The sequence below is a fragment of the Heliangelus exortis genome, chromosome 3 (assembly GCF_036169615.1).
Source record: "Heliangelus exortis chromosome 3, bHelExo1.hap1, whole genome shotgun sequence".
In the NCBI taxonomy this organism is placed as follows: Eukaryota; Metazoa; Chordata; class Aves; order Apodiformes; family Trochilidae; genus Heliangelus; species Heliangelus exortis.
The window spans coordinates 59,018,681-59,040,018 of record NC_092424.1 but is presented as its reverse complement, the minus strand read 5'-3'; the positions used below and the strand labels follow the sequence as shown (position 1 = coordinate 59,040,018).

At 37.2% G+C, this 21,338-nt stretch overlaps 1 protein-coding gene across 17 annotated transcripts in view; it reads left to right on the top strand.

Annotated features, from left to right (window-relative positions):
* Positions 1-21,338, top strand: part of EYA4 (EYA transcriptional coactivator and phosphatase 4) — a 149,371-nt gene that overhangs the window by 62,276 nt on the left and 65,757 nt on the right. For all 17 annotated transcript variants that reach the window (XM_071740872.1, XM_071740887.1, XM_071740876.1 and 14 more), the window contains one exon: positions 14,761-14,810. In XM_071740872.1, the coding sequence (XP_071596973.1) occupies positions 14,761-14,810 (50 nt within the window). The remainder of the gene's footprint in view (positions 1-14,760; positions 14,811-21,338) is intronic.

Genomic DNA, 21,338 nt, shown 5'->3' with positions numbered 1-21,338 from the left:
TTACTTTGTTGTTAGTTTGTTTCAAACTTTTTTGTGAGAAGGTCGTTTATTGATAATAAATTCTGATTAAAACTGTACGTCTTTGGGGAGCCCCTGCACATATGCTGCTGTTGTATTCAGATCATTTTTCTACCTCAGGTCCTCCATGTAGCAGGGAAACACAGCAGTGCCACCGCTGTGCTGCCTTCAGAGGGCCGCGGTGGGAACTGGCGGAATGATTACTGCTTCTTAAATGTCTGTTTCATTCAGGCAGGCTCGGGGGGGATTTACTTTGGGAGTGCTGTTTTATTATCCTTGTGCAGCAAGCAAAGTCCCAGGGAAGAAAGAGCAACCCCGTATGGTCCTGCTGTCGACAGCCATACGCTGCTATAGGGAACTGTAACATGTAGGGGACCTGTTTGGGAGCAAGGTATGATAAATTATTACAGCCAGTAAGTTCTTCGATTTTGTGCTTGGGGTCTGGTGAGCAGCAAGCAGCAGGATCCAGTTACATGTTTCTTTTCTTGGACTGCTCACTATTTTCTGAAATACTTTTCAACTGAACAGCTTTTAACTGTCTCACTACCTTTTGTACCATTGTAATTTCTTCTAAAGTAAATAAAATGTCAATTTCGGAAAAGGTGTATAAAGCAAGCAATATTTTGAAACCCCAAATTAAAAATACGGTTCTCGCTAAAGCATTTTTTCCAGGATACTTTTAGATTTATTAAAGTGATCGGTATAGCTTGTTAAATAGTACAGAGAAACAAGAAGCATCATGCATATGTGAAGGTGAATATTATCATGCTGAACGTGGCTAAAATGAGCAAAAGGACTTGACTGTGCCTTTAGGGAAGTGTCTGTGTGTTTGTGTGATCATGCAGGCAGGTATATGTGTGTTAACATGTGCCCACGGGGAAGATAAGTCATGTTACAGAAATTAGAAGTTGAGGCTATTTTCTAAGCTTAAACAGATCACAGTTTGATCAAATGTCTGAGTATACTGTAAAATAGAGAAAGCAAGTGAAAAAAACCACTGCATATTATCTATCTCATTTGCATGTTTACTTCTCTTTTTGATATTTTGTTTTCTGTTGCAAGTGGCTAGGCAAACTTTATCAGTTACATTTACTGTGGGATAGTACAGGAAATAAACTGCATTTTATTCAGTTTTAAACTTTGAATTGTAAAATCTATTTACTAAATGTTACAAAGGATTAAAATTTTACAATGATGCATCACTTCAGTACTTTTAAATAAAAGGAGAGCATTGTATAAGAAGTGTGTAAGCACTTTGTAGAATTTAATGCTCTAGGTAATATACTACTTTTTACTTTTTAAAATTTATGTTATGAACTCAATTTTCAATTATGCTGCTGGAAATAATAAAAATTATACATTTCTGCAATAGCTGCATAGGAAATATAATGTCTATGTGGTTGATTTCTCTAGTCTATGCAATACTTTATCACTGCCCTGAAATACATTATTAAACAGTATATAATTATAAGTAAAGATCTGAAGAAAATATGAAGATTTTTTTTTAAAAGCCACTTTTCAAATTAATCTCATTCTAGCACCAAAGTGATGCAGTTAAACATATATGTTGAAGAACCTGAAATAATTTTAAAAAGCATAATTATTGTATTATTTGGATTGGACTGAACAGAATGTGGTAGGCAGTATGCCTGAATAGTAGAATTCACACATTGTTTTAGCTGGAGTTGATGGAAGGTTTTCTTCCTAGGTATCGATGCAAAATTTTCTCTGTGTTGTCATTGTAAATCTGCAACTGTTCTTCAGATTTCAGTTCAGGAATATTTTTAAAAGTCATTACCTGATCTTAACAATTACATAATTGTGGCTGATCATCTGGTAGAATAGTTATTAAAACCTTTGGAGGGTAAAATAATCTGAAGCAATTTCAGAGAGCCAGATTCTGTATGTATTATATATATATATGTGTGTATATATATATATATATATATGTGGTGTGTGTATGTGTGTATATATATATATAGAGAGAGATAGATATAAATAGATATATTTTGTGCCCACATGCAAAAAACATATTCTCATGTGTGTTTGAACAGCTCTTTTTATCAAGAGTTTTCTCCTGGATAAAATGGGTTACCTTATGATCAGATTTTTGCTGTCCTTAAACTATTTGTATTACTTTTCCAGGTGAGTTCTGCGTTCAATTAGAGTAACAGCTAAGAACCAAATGTCCATGTTGCTCTGGATGTTCAAAATGTTTGTTCCACTGAAGCCGAGTTTAACTTGATTGATACTTGGATTTTAAAGCAAATAAGGACTAATTTTTGCCTGTGGCAAAAAATCTTTGAAGTTTCATGCCTGTGTTGGGGCTGGATTAGTTAAGCGGTAGGACCGGGGCTGGGACTCTGACCCTGTTGTGCTTGGCAGGTTGTGATAAATGGGGGAATCTTTCTTAACCTCCTGGCCAAAACATTCCAGGATCAGGTTGGGGAGACAGGAGGGAAGGGAGGGGGGGTGAAAGATGCAGGAGACTTGGCATGTGAAAGCCGGAGACAAAGGACAGTTGCTTGTTTTGCCTGAAACTGGGAAGAATGCGCTCTCATGCTGTAGAAAGTGCTGCTGATGAATTGCAATATAAATAATATTATTTCTGCCTGTTGACCTTGGTAGATGAAATTCATACTTCGCTATGAAGCTGTCTCTTTATTTTTGTTTTGAATGCTTTCGGAGTTTGGAGAATTTGGGCTTTTATATTTTCCTCTACTAAAGAAGTTTTTCATTTAACACTTGAGATACGTGTAGAAAACCATCCAAAATAAGTTGGAAGAACTTCTTATTCCACGTAATTTCCCAGTTGTTTAAAGAACTGCAAATATAAGCAAAATCATATGAATTTGAAAACAAATAAACTAAAAAACCCCAAACAAACGAAAAACCCAACAACCCAATGAGTTAATTGTTTCTGGGAGGCTAATTCCACTATTCTGTTTATAGATTTTTTAAAAAGTAAAACATGCCTTTAAACAATTAAAATTCTGTATTTCAATATAGTTATATTTTAAAAATGTAAAAAATGTTTTGCTATGTTGAAGTAGCATACTTGCATAAAGCAGTCAATTTTTCAAATCTGAAAAAAGAGGCAAAAAGTGACTTTTATGTGGGCTGATATATGATACGTCAAGTGGTTCTTTCTTGTGGTATTTTAAGAGCTATGCTACTTTGGTTGTTGTCCCCATTGACTAATAATGAAAAATGTATTATTAGATGGTGGCTTGGGATTTATTTACATACTTCATTCTATAAATAAGGATATTCCGGCTAGTGTTAAGAACTATAGCATAAAGAAAATGAAAATGAACTGTAAATATTTTTAATGCTCTTTCTAATTATGGCTGTTGATGTTACTAGTATACAAGCAAATATATGCTGTATCCTTGTGTATTGATAAAATTAGTATTTTATCCTTTTAGGATTAATTTCCCTGGATGACATTTTAACACTATGTTATTAACTGGATTTTTAATGCATTTTGTGTTGTAAATGTTCCTGGAGTTCACCTGATCATTAATATTTGAGGAATTACATGTAAATCTTACATGTAGAAAGTAGTCTCATGAAGTAGGATTTTGCTTCTGTGCTGCTTACTAGCAAACAGTAACTATGTGTGCATTATAAGTAATATAATTTTCTATGCACTTATTAGAAAGTATGCTTTAACTGTGGTTTGCCACTGATGAATAATTATTCTCTTTTTTCTACCCTTAAAAAATTACTTTTTTCTTAGCAATATTTTCTTCACTTCTTTTGATGTGAAGAGGCATTGAAAATTAAACTAACCAGAAATAAACTAAATTGGATTGCATGATGATTCAGATGCATGTAAATAGGTCTTTAGGTTATATCCATTTGCTTATGAGATTTATACTGCAACACTGTGTGTCATTTTCTCTAAAAAATTATTTTTTCAAGAGTTAGACAACATAGGGGCCATAAAGAACTGATTATTTTATTTTGACCAGCAAGTAGTTCGAGCTATGAAAAATTGTTTTGGGTCTTTACTCTAATTGAAGTACATTGCCAAAGTTTTTTTGTTATCTGATGTAGTTTATCCATGTTACAACAGCTGTTAGAACTTACTGCAACAATGCTAAACAAATTAGTTTCAGTAATGAGGAAGAACACAAATGTGTAAAACTGATAAAAAAGGACAGCTGTCTACTGTAAATATGCAGCCAATTTACTTGATAAATTTCAAGGTGGAAAGTGGTGTGCAAGTGCTTCTCACCTCTTGTACTTCCACTTTTTTCTCTGTTTTGAGCATACTTTTTTTTTTTTTTTTACTTTGTAACTTAGTTATTTGTACACATTTTAAGTAGGTGGCTCTAATTGTAGTGGCCCCAGGGCATTATACAAAAAATACTATTATTGTACAGATAGCTGATGACTTCAGCTTGGGCTATTTTCATAGACCAAGTTATTTGTTCCTGTTCGGATTCATAGATACCATCTGTTCAAATGTCAGATATTTATGGCTGAATATCTTTGATCTACTACCAGGACAAAAACTACTATGGAATATCAGAACAGGGTTTTTTCTTTCTTTCATTGTGGTGGTGGTGGTGGGGGTTTGTTTGGTTTTTGTTTGGGTTTTTTGTGGGTTTTTGTTGTCATTGTTGGGGGGGGTTGGGGTTTTTTTTTGTGATTTTATTTTATTTCAACACTGTCTTAACGTGGTCTCCATCTAATTCCCATCTTCCACAATGCTTACAGGACTGTGCCAGCTGATAATGGGTAAGCAGGTGCTGAGCTAAAATCGTGTTCATATTACCTGCTCATATTACCTTGTTCATCCTCCCTCCAACCTGTCCTCTTGCTCCATCCACCTGTTACTTTCAGGCATTAATTGAGCCCTCCATCCCACAAAGGCATATTCACATACTCACCTTCTTTATTCTGAAATCCTTTCATTGAAGATAATGGGCCTAACCACTATGTCCCTGTTCAGACTTAAGCTGAAATCTTTGTAGGCTTGTCCTAAGCTTGACAAGTCTCTAGCTCAGAGAATGCCTTTTGCTCAAGGACTTAATAAAACATACCCTTACTTAGCCATGGCTTTTACCCTCATAGCTGTTGGAGCAAGGTGGAGGCACCAATATGAGCCCATGTAAACCTTGGTGGGACAGGCTAATTTTCTGCATTTATTATTTTGGTTAGTGACAAATGGCATGTTTGTGTTCCCAGATCTCAGCACATGTACTCAACATGGAGGTACTCCTGTCTTTCAGGGAGATGCCTCTCAGGTACTCCTGCCCATGTGGCAAAGGAGGGCAGTGACCAACTGGTCTCCTTTCTGACAAAAATAATCAACATTTAGAGCAGTAATTGTCCTTTTTTTTTTCCTGACAAACATGCTAGAAATCCACTGGAGCTGAAGAAGTCAACGATCTGGAGTGATCCTTGCCTTCAGCTGCTGTCAAGCCTCCCCTTTACTGAGCCCAAAACACAGCAAAGCTATCCAGTGGCCAACTGCAAGATAATTTAATTGAAGCTGACATTTTAGATCATGAACAGTCTGAATTCAAGTCAGGATGTGGAGCTGAATTGCTTTAGGAAAGATGTCAGATGATCTTTTTTGATCTCTGAGTAACTGTCAGTTACATTTTCTTGTTTTTCTGATGCTGTCTGTCCCATATGACACCATCCACTGAATACAGTAGTCTTTCCTGAGAGATGGAAAGACATCCGGAAGACATAGAAGTGACCTGAGTCCCTTTTAATAGATAAAGGATAAAAATTGTACTGAAAAGCTGCAGCATATCACTGGTGTTTCTCCTTTTCCAAAGTACATCTGCAAGGATCAACATTTCTTCTGATTCTATATGACATGCACGTGCTGGACTGGTCACACAGCATGGATTGTGTTGTCAGACACTGCAAGCAATGCACTTATCTCCTATGGTTATGTCTGGTTCATATAGCCATAGCTATATAAAGATAGATAAGACCAATAGTGAAAAAAAGTTGATGAGAAGTATATCTGAGCAAAAGTAAAAGTGGTACTGGTGAACAAGTGGCTCCACTTGGAAGAGCTTGTGTCTGCCTTGGTGTCTTGAATAATTAAAGTCTTAACCTTGGCACTGTCTTTGGATCAACGCTAAACTGAGATGTCATGGAGCTTTAAATATACCCAAACTATTTCATCCCATTGTTTCAGACCATTTTATGATTAAGGAATATAAGATCTTCCTTCATTCTTAAATAGACCAGACTTTTATGAAGACTTTTGTTGTTGAAGACTAACTAGTACAAAGTTCAGATCAAGTCAGGCTACTGTGGACACATTAGATCTTTCTTTCCCACTAAATGACATTTCTTGAACTTGTTGACTATAGACCAAAACCACAATTCTAGTCTTTAAAGTTCCTTTAACTCTGTAATAAAGAGGGCAGCTGATGACTACAGTGCTAGATGGAAAGGATGGTGAAGCTGGTGATGCTGTAGACATTTCTTACTCAGCAATCACCAAGCATCGGTGAAGGAAACTCTGTTAGCTAAAAAATTGTAGGCTGTTAACTGAGACTAAAGCACTTTTTGGGGGGCTTATCTTGTTTAATTTTAGCACATAGCAATGTGTAGATTAAAAATATAGAAGGGAAAGAAAAGAGTACAGAAGAGGAAAACGGTTTATCTACTAAACCAGAGTATTTTACATATATGTGTTTCATCATCTGTAGCAAGGATGAGTATTTAACAGGTGTTTACTGCACTTGGGTATTGGTATGCTCCTAGGTAGAAACCAGGATAGTGAAGAGCAGTAAAGAGAAGGTGAACAGCAAGGCCATTTGTTTAAATTTCCTCTAAACGAGGGATGAAAAAGCGGTGACAAATGTTTTTTGATCTTGAGGGGGAAAGACGTTATTTTCTGGTGAAGCAAATGAGTTAGGAGAGAAGCTGGGCTCTGCTACTGGGAGGTCAATATGTAAGCTCTTGTATGAGCTAAGGGAAAGCTAGATCCCAGTGAGGCACCAGCATCTTCAGAACTGAAATGAAAAGCATCTTGTAGCAGTGATACTTGACTTGTGGTAGGGAAATCAGCATTAGCAGTTAAAATACACTGTACTGTTCCTCCTACAAGATGGTTTCCACATGAAAAGAAAAAAAGCATGTTTTATTATGCTTTATGGCACAGTACTATATGCCGTTAACAAAATAGCTTGAAGTATTTGCATGATGTATTTGCAACATGGCCAAGTTAACAGAGCCATAAGAACATTAACTTTTGAACTTCCTGACTTTCATTGCTTTAAATTTCAGCTTCAAAGTTTACTTTTTTTTTTTGCTTTGCATTTGTTGGCCCCAGATAGTTTTGAACAGCAGGAGGAATGAAAATAAGTTTAAGTCTTCTGAGGGGATACTGAATTTTATGCATATGACGGGAGATGACTTACTATTCCTTTGAATAGTAAATGATAACTCCAAAGAAGCTTTGATACACCTAGTTTGCTTATGATATTTCTATGAACTGAGGAGTCACAGGAATAAATCTAGAAAGCATGGCACAGAATGGCTCTTTTCCTGTATCTCAATATGTTTTGCTCCTGAAAAGAGATCAATGCTATCAGGGAATACTAAGATTTTAAAAGCAAATACTTAGAACTAATAAAAATGTGGGATCACAACAAATGCAGGGGCGATCATGGGCCCACAACTGGAGTAAAACCAGGAAGCATTTTTCCATATCTAGATCAAAGATTAAGGCCAAAATAGGCAATAGTCTTGTCTTCAGTGGTTTTTAAAAAACAAATGAGAGGAAGGGAGTGGGAGAGATTAGGAAGGAGAGGGGGGAGAGAGAGAGAGAGAGGGAGAGAGAAAGAGAGAGTAAAAAGGAATGTGAAAGCAAAAAGAGAGAGTGAGATATACAGCGTTGGTGCTTTAGTATTTCTTTCGAATCTGACTCAGGCAAAATATGAGTTCCAGGCTGGTGGAGCTTCCCAGCCTTTGCAATTACTGAATGGGTAGCTAGCTCCCTTTCTTTCTTTCTTTCTTGCTTTCTGGGACCAGAGCCAGCCTGATGGCCCATCCTCCCAGCAGGGCAGAGGAAAGTGTTCTGTGAGCTCTGAGCTATTAGGTAACCCAGGCTGAAACAAAAAGTGCTATTGTGGTAAGGCATTTGCCCTGCCTGCTCCACCAGTTAAGGGAAGGCATATTTCCTTCTTTCATCTTACACAAACAAACAAAAAGAAAAAAAAGAATGCCAATTTTTCCCACAGTGCATGTACAAATACATGCCAAAACGTAGAAGATAGGTTCCAATCACTTAAATTATGACTTGACTGTCACACCCTTGGATATTTTTTAAAGTGCACTTGTGCCAAAGGCAATTTAAAATGTGTTTTTAAAATGTTTGCAGGTATAACAGACTTGAAAGAAGCTTAGAGTTCTGAACTGAGTGATCCCATTAATCAGGTTGCAAAAACAAACACATAGGAAACCCTTCCGCTAGCAAGAAAGTACCAAGAAAGGAAAGTTTTGACCCCAAAGATAGCATACGAATGAGAAAATTGAGGAGTTAAAGTTGTCTCAGATTTTGTCAATTTATGTCATAAATATACTTCAAAGGCAACTTCTGTTTTTTTTTTTCAATAGAAACACAGATTTATATTAAATAAATCTTAGTGATTTACGTAGCACAAAGATTTTTGTCAATGATAAGACTGTGCTATGTTCGTGAAAGATACAATCATCATGCTCTTCCTTGTAAGTATGAAAAAAAGCATTTACCAGGATTGATTAAATCGCTGTTTACTTCACTGTCTGTGTCCTCAGCACACCAGCAAAGGATCTAATGTGTAGCTGTTCACATCCCAGCCTGGTGAAATCAGATCCAGGGGAAACAGAGAGCTGTTTTGCAGCCTCTTGGCCTGTCTGTAGGCTAGTTTTATCCACACTATTTTCTTCAGAGTTTTATACAGAAAACTTAAAATACTGTGGGAGTGATGAAGAGTGTTATCTCAAAAGGTGGAAGCAGATTAGTATATGCTTTGTAAGTCATAGCTCCTTCTTAAAATGCTTGTAGTCAATGACTGGTTCCATGAAGCTGAGGGTCTAAAGCATGAAACTTCAGCAGGAGCTTAAGTCAGAGTTGCAGACAAAGAGGATTTCACAGAAGTGAAGAGACACACAGGCTGTGTGGGACAGTGTGCAGTCCCTCAATCTGGCAGCACCCACTCTATTTCTTCTGAGTTTTCCCCACTATGTGTCCTCATTATTCACTATTCATCTTGGCATAATTCCTGTCTGTCTGAAACAGATGATTGTGCTAGTTCAGGTGGAATACCTCCATATCTTTTTGTTAGACTTCAAGGAAGCTTGGCATGACAAGAAAGATTTAGATGCCTAAACAACAGGTATTTGATACTAGATGTATCTATGCCCTCTGGATTTTTGTTTTTTTTTTTTGGTTGTGAGTAACATGCACAACACACAGTGCTGCAGACCAGAGTTGCTACTCTATTAGTCTGGGGAGAGGTAGGGAAGACAAGAAGGTAGCAAGGACACCTTTATCACAAATATGTCCATCTTAGGAAGGATTTGTATGGAAAATAGAAAGAAGCCACAGTGGAAGAATAATGGCTGGCTTCCCCTGTTCCCATCCCTTTCTCTCATCCCTGCACTGTGCCACAGGTTTGAAGCTTCCACACCAGATCCACGGTGTTCTTTTCATTTCTAGAAGCAAGGAAATGTCCCTGGTGTATTTAATATGAACACTGATATACTGTGGTACATGACATACGACAGTCAACTTCAGCAGTTTGCTTCCATGCTCAAAACATATAAATAATCCTCACTTTTCTTTCACTTAAAAATAATAATTAAAAAAACCCAGCAAATTCAAACCACAATTTATTTTGATAGAGTTGTTATTTTTAGCTGACAGCCTAACAATTTCATTGCTAAGAAAATGGAAGATGAATCTATTTCAGGATGTAATGCAGTTAAAATACAGCTATGTACAGTGCCTGCACCATGAAACATTGGAGAAAAAAAATAATTTCCTGCTGTTTCAAGGTCTTTTACTCACCAGTAGCATCAGTGTTTGGATTTTTAACTGTCAGAAAACTACATAAAAAGTGATGGTGAGTAACTACAGAGTATTACATTTTACATACTTTTTCATTTAATTTTATTTTAATTTTTCATACAAACTATTTATACGTATTATCTAAGCTTATTATTAGTATTCAGCTTAAATAACTGAAGATCTTGTAAGACCTATGGTAGCAGCATTACAGTGATTTACTGTGAAAAAATCAGCTAAGAATTTGGGATTGTTCAGAATTCTTTTTAGATCTTTCTCTAGCCATCTTTAGCATTTCTGTTGTTTTTGCAGAGGATTATCTGAGATTTTTTCCTCACAAGATATATATAGCTATTTTAATTATTTTAATTTAGTCATAAGAAGACGCTTCATTCTCAATAATATTTGTATGGGTTCTTTTAATAATTTTGAAAGCATACACATTTTCAGAGTTGCTACTATTCATTACTACATCCTAGCAACTTATCTCTAAGCTAGTCCTCACCTTATTTTTGCGATCAAGATAATGAATTTGTATTTGTATATTAATTTATGATCAAGATTATTTGTTTTAGGATAGCAATTAAAGGTGCCAGGGAATGTTGGGTAGCAAGGGAAAGCTTTGATATGCTCAGCATTGCACAGATGTTCTCTGTGCTAAAGATTTTGGTGTCAAGGTGGTTATAAAGTTATATGGAAGCACAATCAAACTCGGTAACTAAAAATACTTGAAGGAGCAATTTTTCACATTCTCATAGCAGCATCACAGACATCCTGAGCCGTATTCTTCTCCTATATTTCCATCAAACTGTTCCCCTGCAAGCCCCATCCTTTCCTGGGGACATGATACAGGCATGGTCTCTGTCCCTGGGCAGTGAGTAGATGTTGGTGAGCTTTCATCAGGGTAATTTGTTGAAGGGAAGCATCCAGGCAGTAGAAGTGCACTTGCTCTGCCCAGAGGTCAGGCCAGTCAGAATTGGCTTGAACACAGGCTGACCAAGTACATAGCTGTGCTTTGAGACAGCTTTAGGTCTGCAAAGAATATTTTTCCTTCTTCATTCTTGTCTCACTGATGTTGGAGCTTCCATAGCTCCACCATGGGGAGATGTTTCCTCCAGACCCAAAGCATTGCAGGCTCTGCTCAGCCTGGTTGCAGCCTCACTGATTTGAGAGGGACGATCAAGGCCATATTTGATGCAGTAGATGAAGGAGCTCAGCAGATTCATCGCCAGGACAATTTACTGCTGATGTTGCAAGATTTTTCATCTGTGCTTATTGTAAGTGTTAGAAGGGGTTTTTCACCTGTGTTGTGTTATGAGTTTAATACCGTGTGTGTGTGTGTGTGTGTGTGTGTGTGTGTGTGTGTGAGAATACCTCACCGGGCAGGGCCAGTTCATAGTTTAACATTTAGTGTAATGAGGGCCAATAAAATAATGTTAAAGGGATGTTAATGTTGCAAAGGAAAACATCAGAAGCAAGGGAATGCCAGATTTAATATGGCCTGTGGAAATTCAGTCTCTTATACACTATGGTGCAGCTCTTATTACTTGACATGCCAGGCTTTCCAGGGGTTGTATCTTTTTTTTTTTTCAGAGAATTGGTAGTTAATTTTTTTCTTTTTATGTTCCTCAAACAATATTTGTCAAACAGGAAACATCAAAAGTTCATACTTAGTATGAAATTATTTCTCAGGTAAATATATACCTTAAACAAAGTTCTTCAGTGTTTAATAAATGGATCTTTCTGTCACGGTGCCCTTGTAGTATCAGATATTTAAAACAGTGTTCATATTTGAACCATGGCAGAGAGTGAGGCATACATTTTATAAAATGTTGAATATTTGTTACCCAATTTGAGTCAAAGTAGACTTTTGTTTTTCTAGACAAACATAACATTTGTACACCACCTTTTAAGTTCAGTTTAGTTTCCCAGCTCGGATCATTAATGAGGTCTGCAGTGCAGCTGCTGTAGCAGAATTGGCCTGTTTGTCTGGCCAGACTGATCACTGAAGATTTTACTAGTGATTTTCACAGATATTTAATGAATTCTCAAGCTTATGTTTGTGGTGTTAGTCCCAAATCTAATTAGAGGAGAGCAAACTGTACTGTGCTGTCCCATCCCATCCTGTCCCAGCACTCTTCCAATGTCCACACTCCACCCCTACGTCTACCACAATTTTTAAACCTGACTTCTGCTCTTCTCTAATTTTTTCCCCTGCAGATGCCATTCTTCTTTTACCTCCCAATTTCTATTTTCCCTCTCCGTTCCTATTCTTCCTCTGATACTCCCTGCATTCAAGTCTACAGGGATTTTCTGTTTCAGAGTTCTGTTTCTTTTTGATGGTACCCACACAAAGCAAAGGGACAGTTTTGCTAATGTCAGTCCCTTTCTTCATTTCACTCAGAAGATACAATCCTAAGTCTTATTTGGTGCCAGCATCTTTGAGATAGACTGTATCAATACACACAGGGTCTACAAAAAACTCGGGAGGTGGACCACAACAGGAGTCCACTAGTGGTGTAAAAACAGTGCTTTTAGAAGCTTAGAAACAGATTTGGGTGCTGTTTCACAGAGATGGGGATTTCTGGGTACCAGTACACCTGGGATTGCCCCCACTGTGTTCCAATTTTGGGATTCTGCCTTGGAACTTGCAGGCACTAAGGCTGCTCATCAGCAGAGGGGCTTGACTTCTAAAATATGAACACAACAGCATGTTTTCTTAAAAAATTAAATTTAAGTATTTTCAGCAGAAACATTTTAAACATTTCATGGTTGGCAACTAGGGTAGGAGATTTCATTGCAGTCTGGCAAAATGCAAACCCAGATGAAACTGGGATCTTACCATTCCTGGGAGGGATTCTCAACATGTATATGACTGAAATAGTGAGAAAACTTGTGTAAACATAGAGAGGGAAAAAAAGGAAAACAGAGCATGAGTAAAGAAAAAGATTCTTTTTATAGCATTTAACACATGAGAATGTAAATAAATCTGATGTTAGTGAAAATTAATTATTTTGAAAACAGTGAGCAAGGCAGATTAAGTGAAAAAACAGTGCAGCTGAAGACAAAGGAAGCAATATTTACTTTTTGATGAAAAGTTTTCACAGTGATTTTCTGTTCACCTTCAAGGGTGGCATAATTTTATGAATAACAACATGTGTTTTGCTACTTGAGTAGCCTTAAAAAAAAAATGGTGTTCATTCCATATGGCCACTTGAAAGAAAATCACACCTGTTCCTCCTTTAAGAAATAACATTTTTATTTATTAAATCTTGTCCCTCAAAGAGGAACCCTAAAGATACACTATGAAGTTTACATTCAGTCTCACAGGAAAGGTCTATACTGTGTACTTATGTATGTTGCCTTAGAGAATGATCATAGTCAAAATGCATCGTCTATACACCAAGATGAAAACCTGAAATATTCTGGTGTAATAAAAGTATTTTGTTTTCATTGCAATATTCTTGAATGCAAAATATTTCCCCCTCCCCTCCCTCTGAGTTTGGTCCATTTCAAAGGAAGTATATTTTATACAATTGGTCCATGGCTTTCTGCTACTCCCTTTTATGGTATACCAAAAATTGTCAGGTGTGCTTTTGATTTTTGTTTTTGGGTTTTTTTGTTGTTTTTTTGTGGTTTGGGGGTTTTTTGTTTGCTTTTTGTGTTTTGTTTTTTTTTTAATTCATTTTCATCACACAGAGCATAATAAGTCTTTTCAATCACTTGGTAGTATAGGTCAAAGCAAGATGCAGTACCAGCATGAGCAAGGCTAGACCAACTCATCTCTGAGTACCCAGATCTTACTTAACTGGGAGAAGAAGCACTTGTCATCCCTGCCCAAGAAAACCAAGGCTCTTAACATACTGTGTGTGTTAAAAGTACCCAGATTACATTTGTCTATATTTGAATAATCTCTGGACTTCTGTGGTAGTTGGTCACCAAAAGGCCTGTCATGAATTTGCAAAATCAGGGTGTTGGGATGTGCTGGGTGACTGTCAGGCTCTCCAACCACTGGTTTGAGTAAGTGGCTGAACTTTCCTGACCTGAGAGGGAGTGAGATCTGAGACCCAGTGCAAACATGACAGATGGTGTTATGGGTGGCAACCACACTAACGACAAAGGAATTGGAAAGCATGATGTATAAATATGGAAGTTGAAATGCCTCTCATGTCATTATATATTGCAGATATGGGTGGAAACGTTGAACGAGTTCTTTGGTGCATTCGGAAAATACAGTTAACTTACAGTTTGCAGATTAAAATTAATGTAAGAATTATTTAGCTAACACGCTGTGCTTTGCCTCAGAATCTGGTGTTTATTATTGTGAGCTTTAGCAGGAAACAGAAGCAGTATCAATTGGGAAAACATTTCTTTACCAAGCTGGGAACAGTATGGCTTTCTCGTTTCCAAGTGGGGAACCTGGCTCTTTGGTTTCTTTGTTTCTAGTTAGACTACTCCCAAGCTATTTTAGCCGAAGGTCTTACATACTAATGGAGCCTGGGTAAGTGCAGTTGGCAGCTGTTCATGGGATAATAATGAAACACACTGTTTAGTACTGCATACTGGTGCTGTAAAACGCGGGAAGTATTTTATAGAGATCACGGTGAGCAGAGCTGGATCCACTTTAAGCGCTCTAAAGTGCGTGAACCATGAGCGAGGAAGTTGTGTTTCAAGTGAGAGTAACTGGCACTCATTTGCTTTTGCAGGTAAAGAAACCGTGTACAGAGTCAGATGGTTCAGAGCCGCAGAATCCCAGGTATGGTACCGGAGGGCAAACGCCGACTGAGCGCAGGGAGGTGGCTGGGCGCGAGGCGGAGCTGTGCCACACACACGTGGGGTCACAGCGTGGCAGACCTGTTTTACAGAGGAATAATAATTGGATTAATTTTAATTGTTTTCCCTCTGCAAGAGTTTTTTTCCTTTTTCCCAATTCAAAATTTGGGCTAGCGCCCAGGTTGTAGAATTTAGCTGGTGCCGGAACTCTGAATCGCCATCCTCAATGTAACAAAAATATCCTATCAAATAGTGGAAGAAAATCTGTGTAATCAAATCTCACTTTTTTCTTTTTGTTTTTTTCTTTCTTTCTTTCTTTTTTTTCCCCTTGCATATTTCGAATCTTGAAGTTTATTGATAGTATAGTTTATTTGGAAAAATTCACCTTTATCAAAACTATTCTTGTTTTCACTTGCAGAAAATATGCCACTGTGTTCCTAAGTTAGGAAGAGGTCATACATTGTCTACAGAAAATCTTTTCCACTTAGTCTTTGCTAATTTCATGTACATGGAAATGGATTGATTTTTTCTGGTTTGCACATATGTGTATACAAAATTTTGAGCGAAATAATTATTTTAGATGTTTCATCCATTGTGCATCTTCCTGCTGATTAGTAAGCTGATGAGAAACAGTGGATTATTTTCTTTGGGATTTGTGGCTTGAAGAGTCTTTGTCTTGATTCTGTTTAGAAAGACCTATTTCAGACTCTCAGAAACTCAGACACTTTAGCTGGAAGGACAAAGCCACAAAACAAACCTGACATCACCCTAATGTTGTCATTAAAACTCATAAAAACCAAGTAATTAAAGGTGTGCCCCCAAATCCCATCTTAACTATGTCTTTTCGCCACTGTTGCAGGAGGGATCCTCTGGGGCTGTCCTGCAATATCCAGAACAAGTATAATACCTGTGTCTTGAGCTGTGTTGTGCACCATCTGAATTGTTTTGATTAGCTTTTCACATCAGTTTTAATACATCCTTTTGTTAATTTTTGTAATAACCGAATGTATTTCAGGGAATAAAAAATGGGGTGTCCACTTCCAGTGAAGTCAGTAGCAATTTTGCCCTGGACTTCACTAGAGGCAAATTTTGCCCTTCAGTCCTCATTTAATATTTTCTAAATGAAAAATTTCTAAATGCTGTGCTGCTGCTTTGGGTTAAAATGTATTCTAAAGGTCAAGTTCTTTCCAAGTATTTCATGGCACAGAGAATCCCAACTTAACAAAACACTTGTGCATGTGCATAGTTTCAAGTGTCTGCTTGTCCAAATGAGATTGTTATATCTCAGGTCTTTAAATATTCTGAAGTCCTCTATGGTCTGATGTAGTTACATCAGTTGATGATGCAACAACCCTGAGAACCTAGAATATGACATATGTCATTACCTCTGCACATCAGGAAGTGCCTTATCATTTCAGCTTATCATCAGCTGTAGTTAAAATTTTTACATACCGAGTCTGAGGAACAGGTTTGTTTTTTTTTTTCTCCCGAGTGCAAAAGGGAACCCACGTTACAAACAGTCAATCTGGAGGTGAAATCTGGTAGTTTCATTTTTTAAGGTGCATTTTTTGAACAAAAATGCCTTTCAGTTCAGGATCTGCAGCTTCAGTTTGAGGATATTTCAGATAGAGTTGAGATTAATGTTCCTGGCTTGGGTGGGTGCTGTGGACGTAGCCTGGAGCAGGGTTTTTTGGTTGGATGGGGATTGGGGGTGCGACTTGGGTCTTGCAGAGGAATTTCTGGCAGCCCTTTGGCTGGAGCAGCACTAGAGGGCATCACGCAGCACAGAGAACTTTAGAGCCTGGAGCAAGGTAATTCTTCTCTAAACAAGGCTTAAGTGAAAACATTGCACATAAAATGAAACATCAGCATAAAAATGAATTCTGGAGACACACAGCCTTACAGAATAGCTCCTGGCTTGGGACCTAAGGCCAATATCATTCATTTATTTAGCTAGCTTTATAGTCTGTTGGTTTTGGATTTGAAACTATTACAATAAATGCAGATGGAAAGTGTTTGTACAGTAGGGAAGTAATTAAATTGGGTGTGGGAACTTTGTCAGGAGAATTCTTGGAGTGACATGTGTGTATCAGCAGATTCTTTGTCTTGCTTGGCCTTGGTTTGTCTTTTAGAAACATTCAAACTACAGATGTGACTACTAAATTTTTAAGGGAATTTACTAACATATGCAGCATATAGAAAAATTCTTTCCAGAAGTTTAGTTCCAGCTAAACATGCAGTAAAAATGAGCCTTGCCAACATTTATTTATAGAAAATGGTTTTTATCTCAACAGACAGATCAACTGCAGAGATCAATGGGGAAGTGTAAGAACTTAGGTCAGGGTGGACAGGTGAGTTGTAAACACAAAAGGAAACATGCATGACTCTTCAATTGCTCTGTCACAAATTTCAATTCACAAAAGAATTGATACTACAAATTCTGCCAAATTTTCTGGGGAGTTATTTCATCAGATCTCTATGAACTGATTGTGAATGCTTCCTTTTATCACCAGATGTTTAAACATTACGCCTAAATAGTGTTATTTTACTTAATCGTGGTGATGTTGTGGTTACATCAATATCGTGGCATTCTTTCTTCATAATTTCATAAGAAAAATCAAGTCCACCCTGCAAGTCTGGATAGCCATTTTTGTCATACAAAATGCTTACAGCTTTCTGGAGCCAGTGTGTGAGACAGAGGCAGTAAATGGCTGTGGCTTGCCAGCCATCGTACTGCAGGTCTGAAGGAGACAGGAGTAACATGCATGGGTGAATACTCTGGCATGCTGGCCCTCTATCAAATTCCCTAGTGAGATTAGGAAGAGAAGTTCCTGTGTTCAGAGCTTGTTGCTCTTAACTTTCTAACATGGTGGACAAGCTTTAAAATGGTACCAATCTCGAGTATGCTGAATGGCTCCCACATAGAATTTAATGTCCTACAAGAATTTCTGAAGTCTTGTAGAGTGCATGAAGATGAACTTCTTTGAAATAGTTAAGAAGTTCCCTTTTTACATAGATAATAAGACATTTTAATACTAACAAGGAAGCTTTTGGTTGTCTTGAAACTTATGGCTTCACAGCCCAAGAACTTGCTACAGAAATGAGGTAAATACTAGAATAGGTTTCTTTTGGGGTATGGTAAATTAATAAATCTCAAGTCCCACACTCTGGCTCACACTCAGCGAACTACATTCAGTTTGGTCACATATCTCAGTACAACATCTTTCTTTGAGACAACAGACCCCTTGATGAATGCATCTCTGCTAGCCCCAAATCCAACTTCCCTTCCTTCCAGGCTTCCCAGAGATTCCTCTGTGAGATCAAAGTCACATAAAAAATTGAGATCAGACAATAAATATTGTGTTTGCTGGGCTATATAATGAAATAAGGAGAAAGAAAGGAAGGGAGAGAGTGGACATGCCTGCAAATGGAAATTTAGCCGGCTCTTTGCTGCTTCCATAGAACCCACTGGTATAGAAAAAAAAAAAAAAAATGTTTATTTACTCTCTAGAGGACAGAGGAATCTTTTTTCCCTGGAAGTGAAAACGAAAATGTCCATATATTTAATATCTTTTCCCTCTTTAAGCTATGATTCCTACTTTAAACCATTGTGAAGATTATGTCTATGGGTAAAAAGAAAAAAACTGAAGATTTTGACAGATGGTTTTGTTAGCTTGGGATGAAAGTTGGCTGACAAATTGACTTGCAAAAACATAGCGGTGTCAAAACGATATTTCTGTGTATTCACAGAAGGGCAATGGATCTTCATATTTTTAAGACAGCTTTCTAAGAACTACAGAGTAAGAAGCCTTCCATTTTTGTTGCATAACTATTGCTATAAGCCTCTGAAGCCAGTATCTCAAGCTATAGTCATTCTTCCTGACTTGTATTTTCCTTTATGTTCTTTTTTTTAATACACAAAAGAAAAAGGAAAAAAAAAAAGCAACTCTTAATACTCCCTTTTAAAACTTTATCAGAACCTGTAACAAGAGCATAATCAGAGGCATGATAATTATTGTATTAGTACCAGCTAGACAAAGTTCATTTCTATCTATTACTAAGCCACAAAAGCACCAGTGATGGTCCCTGGTAGATACTGAATCATATTCACAGACACAGTTGCTAGGCTGTCCAAAAGAGTACAGAGGGATCTTTTATGTGTTTAAAAAAGGTCTCCAATATTTCAATTTAATATGGATTTCAGTGGGGCTCAGCAGAGATTGCAGCTGTTCCTCAGATGATTACTGTTCTGTTCTCCACACCCACACCACTTAAAAGTGCACTACATAGTAAGATTTAAAAGATAAGAATTCTTGTTTCTATATTTTCACTTTAAAAGTCTCTCTCAACATTTCTGAATGAGAAATATACTTTCACATCTTGTCACTGGTCTCATTTTGATAACTAATCATGTTTTTTCATTGGTCAGGATATAGAGTACATGAACATGTCCAGAGACAATTACTGTAATTAATGCATTTGCAAGTAAATAGGTGATATTGAAAGCCAGTGAAAGCTACAGGAGTTTTCACATTCAGTTCACAGGACCAAAGTTTATTTCCTCAGCAATCTGTGAACACTGCTGTGAATACGATGTTCTCTGTATTTGCTGTACCTGATCTATGCTAATAGTTCATGAATGCATTAATGAACAGTGTTTCCATGGACATGCATATATTTAACAAAAAAAAAAAAAAAAAAAAAAAAAGAAAAAGAGGAAAATACCATGTGTCTTCTGCACTGTATTCTGGAAAACCAGATCATCAGAAGTGTTTTGTTCTCACCAGTTCAGACTGCATAAACTGTACTTGAAATTTCTCTTTCATTGACTCATTCCTTCAACAAGACTTTCACAGTCTTATCTCAGGATGATGATGTTGATGGTTGATTCTTTCAGTCAGGCGTTGGTTTAATTTTAATACCGTATAATTGGCCATATTTATCAGATCTAACATTATAACTCCTCAATGCATATCCAAGCTTTATACACATCTGACAATCTCTGTGATGAAGTTGACTTTCCTATGACTCTTTGAACACAGTTGGCTCTGCATTGCCTAGGAAAGTGAGACCAGCAGAACCTTCTTGTCATTTTCAGCTCAAGAGATGAACAACAGATGAGTCTTGTTGTGTTGTGAAGAAGAGCTTTATGACTGAGCTGTCAAGCAAAATAATTCAGTGATAGTGGTGGAAAACGTCATTAAAGATTCAGTGCTTATAGTAGAAAAAATAAATGCTGGCTGTGCAGTAAAAGTGGACAAGCTCAGACTAACAAACTATCCTGTGTGTTCTTTAGGCATGTTACTTTCCCTCATCTTCTTCACATCCATGTCTTAAAAGTTTTTTTTTAGAGGGCAAGAGTTTGTTGTCTGTGAACCATATGTAGCTTATCATGGCTAATTTAGGTTGTTTTTCTGAGTCAGTTGTTGTATAGCTCTACTGTATCCCACACTAAATAATTTGTAGATCATAATGACATTATAAATTTGCTGCTTTTGAGGAAATGAGATTTTGAGAGGACTGATTTAGACTTTGCAGGTGAGAGTCATCTCACCCTGAAATAGACACCTAAGGTAGGTACTTCTAAGGTACCATTTATGTGATCTTTTCTATTAACTGCGAAGACAGATTACTATATCTCTCTTACTCTGAGCAACCATGCAGACTCCACAAATAATCACCTATTGTGCTGCTGATTTATCACAAGAACACCAACTAGATACACAGGATGGGCAAAGACAATGAAAAAAAATATTTTGATTTTACCAATTAATCTTTTTCTGCAAAACTGTTCAGTTCCAGACAGGAATACACACAATAATAATAATAAAAAAAATTGTGACTAGCTGCTACTATTTCTTGTGTTCTGGGTAAAGTGGAAGGAAAAGTAGTTACAGGAAGACAAATTTACTATGAAAAGACAGAATAAATAAAGTAGAAATGGAAAGATTTCCACAAGTAATTTTAGGAACTGAAGGAAAAAATCCAGTCAACAGGAGGGATAGTATATGTCTGTCAGAATATTCATGCCATTGAGGCTGCTGTGGTTATAAACACTTCACCTTAGAGAAATGTTTGGCAAGATCAAGCCCAGACTTCTCAGTCAAGGCAGGGGCTGGTGAAAAAAAAAGAGGTATCACAATTTTCCAATTTTAAAATAACTGTGTTGTGGAATAAGATTTCTCATAAGGGCTACATTCTGGGGCGTAGAGGCTTAGCTTGCATTTGAAAGAATGTTTTATACAAACCCGTTACTTATTAAAGGTTTGGTGTGCTTAATCTGCATGCCACTTAGGTGGTTTGAGTCAATCAAAATAATCTAATTCGTGAAATGAATATGCAGATACTTGGAACTGAATGACATGCAGCAGCCATGGAAATTGCACCACAGTTGTTGCAAGAAGTATGTTGCCTTGCTATGTCATGCAGTTTTCAGGCAGCACAAGTCTTTCCTATTTATAGAGCAGTCTGTGTGGTATCTCTGCCTGCTCTATGCTGATGTTCTCATTTT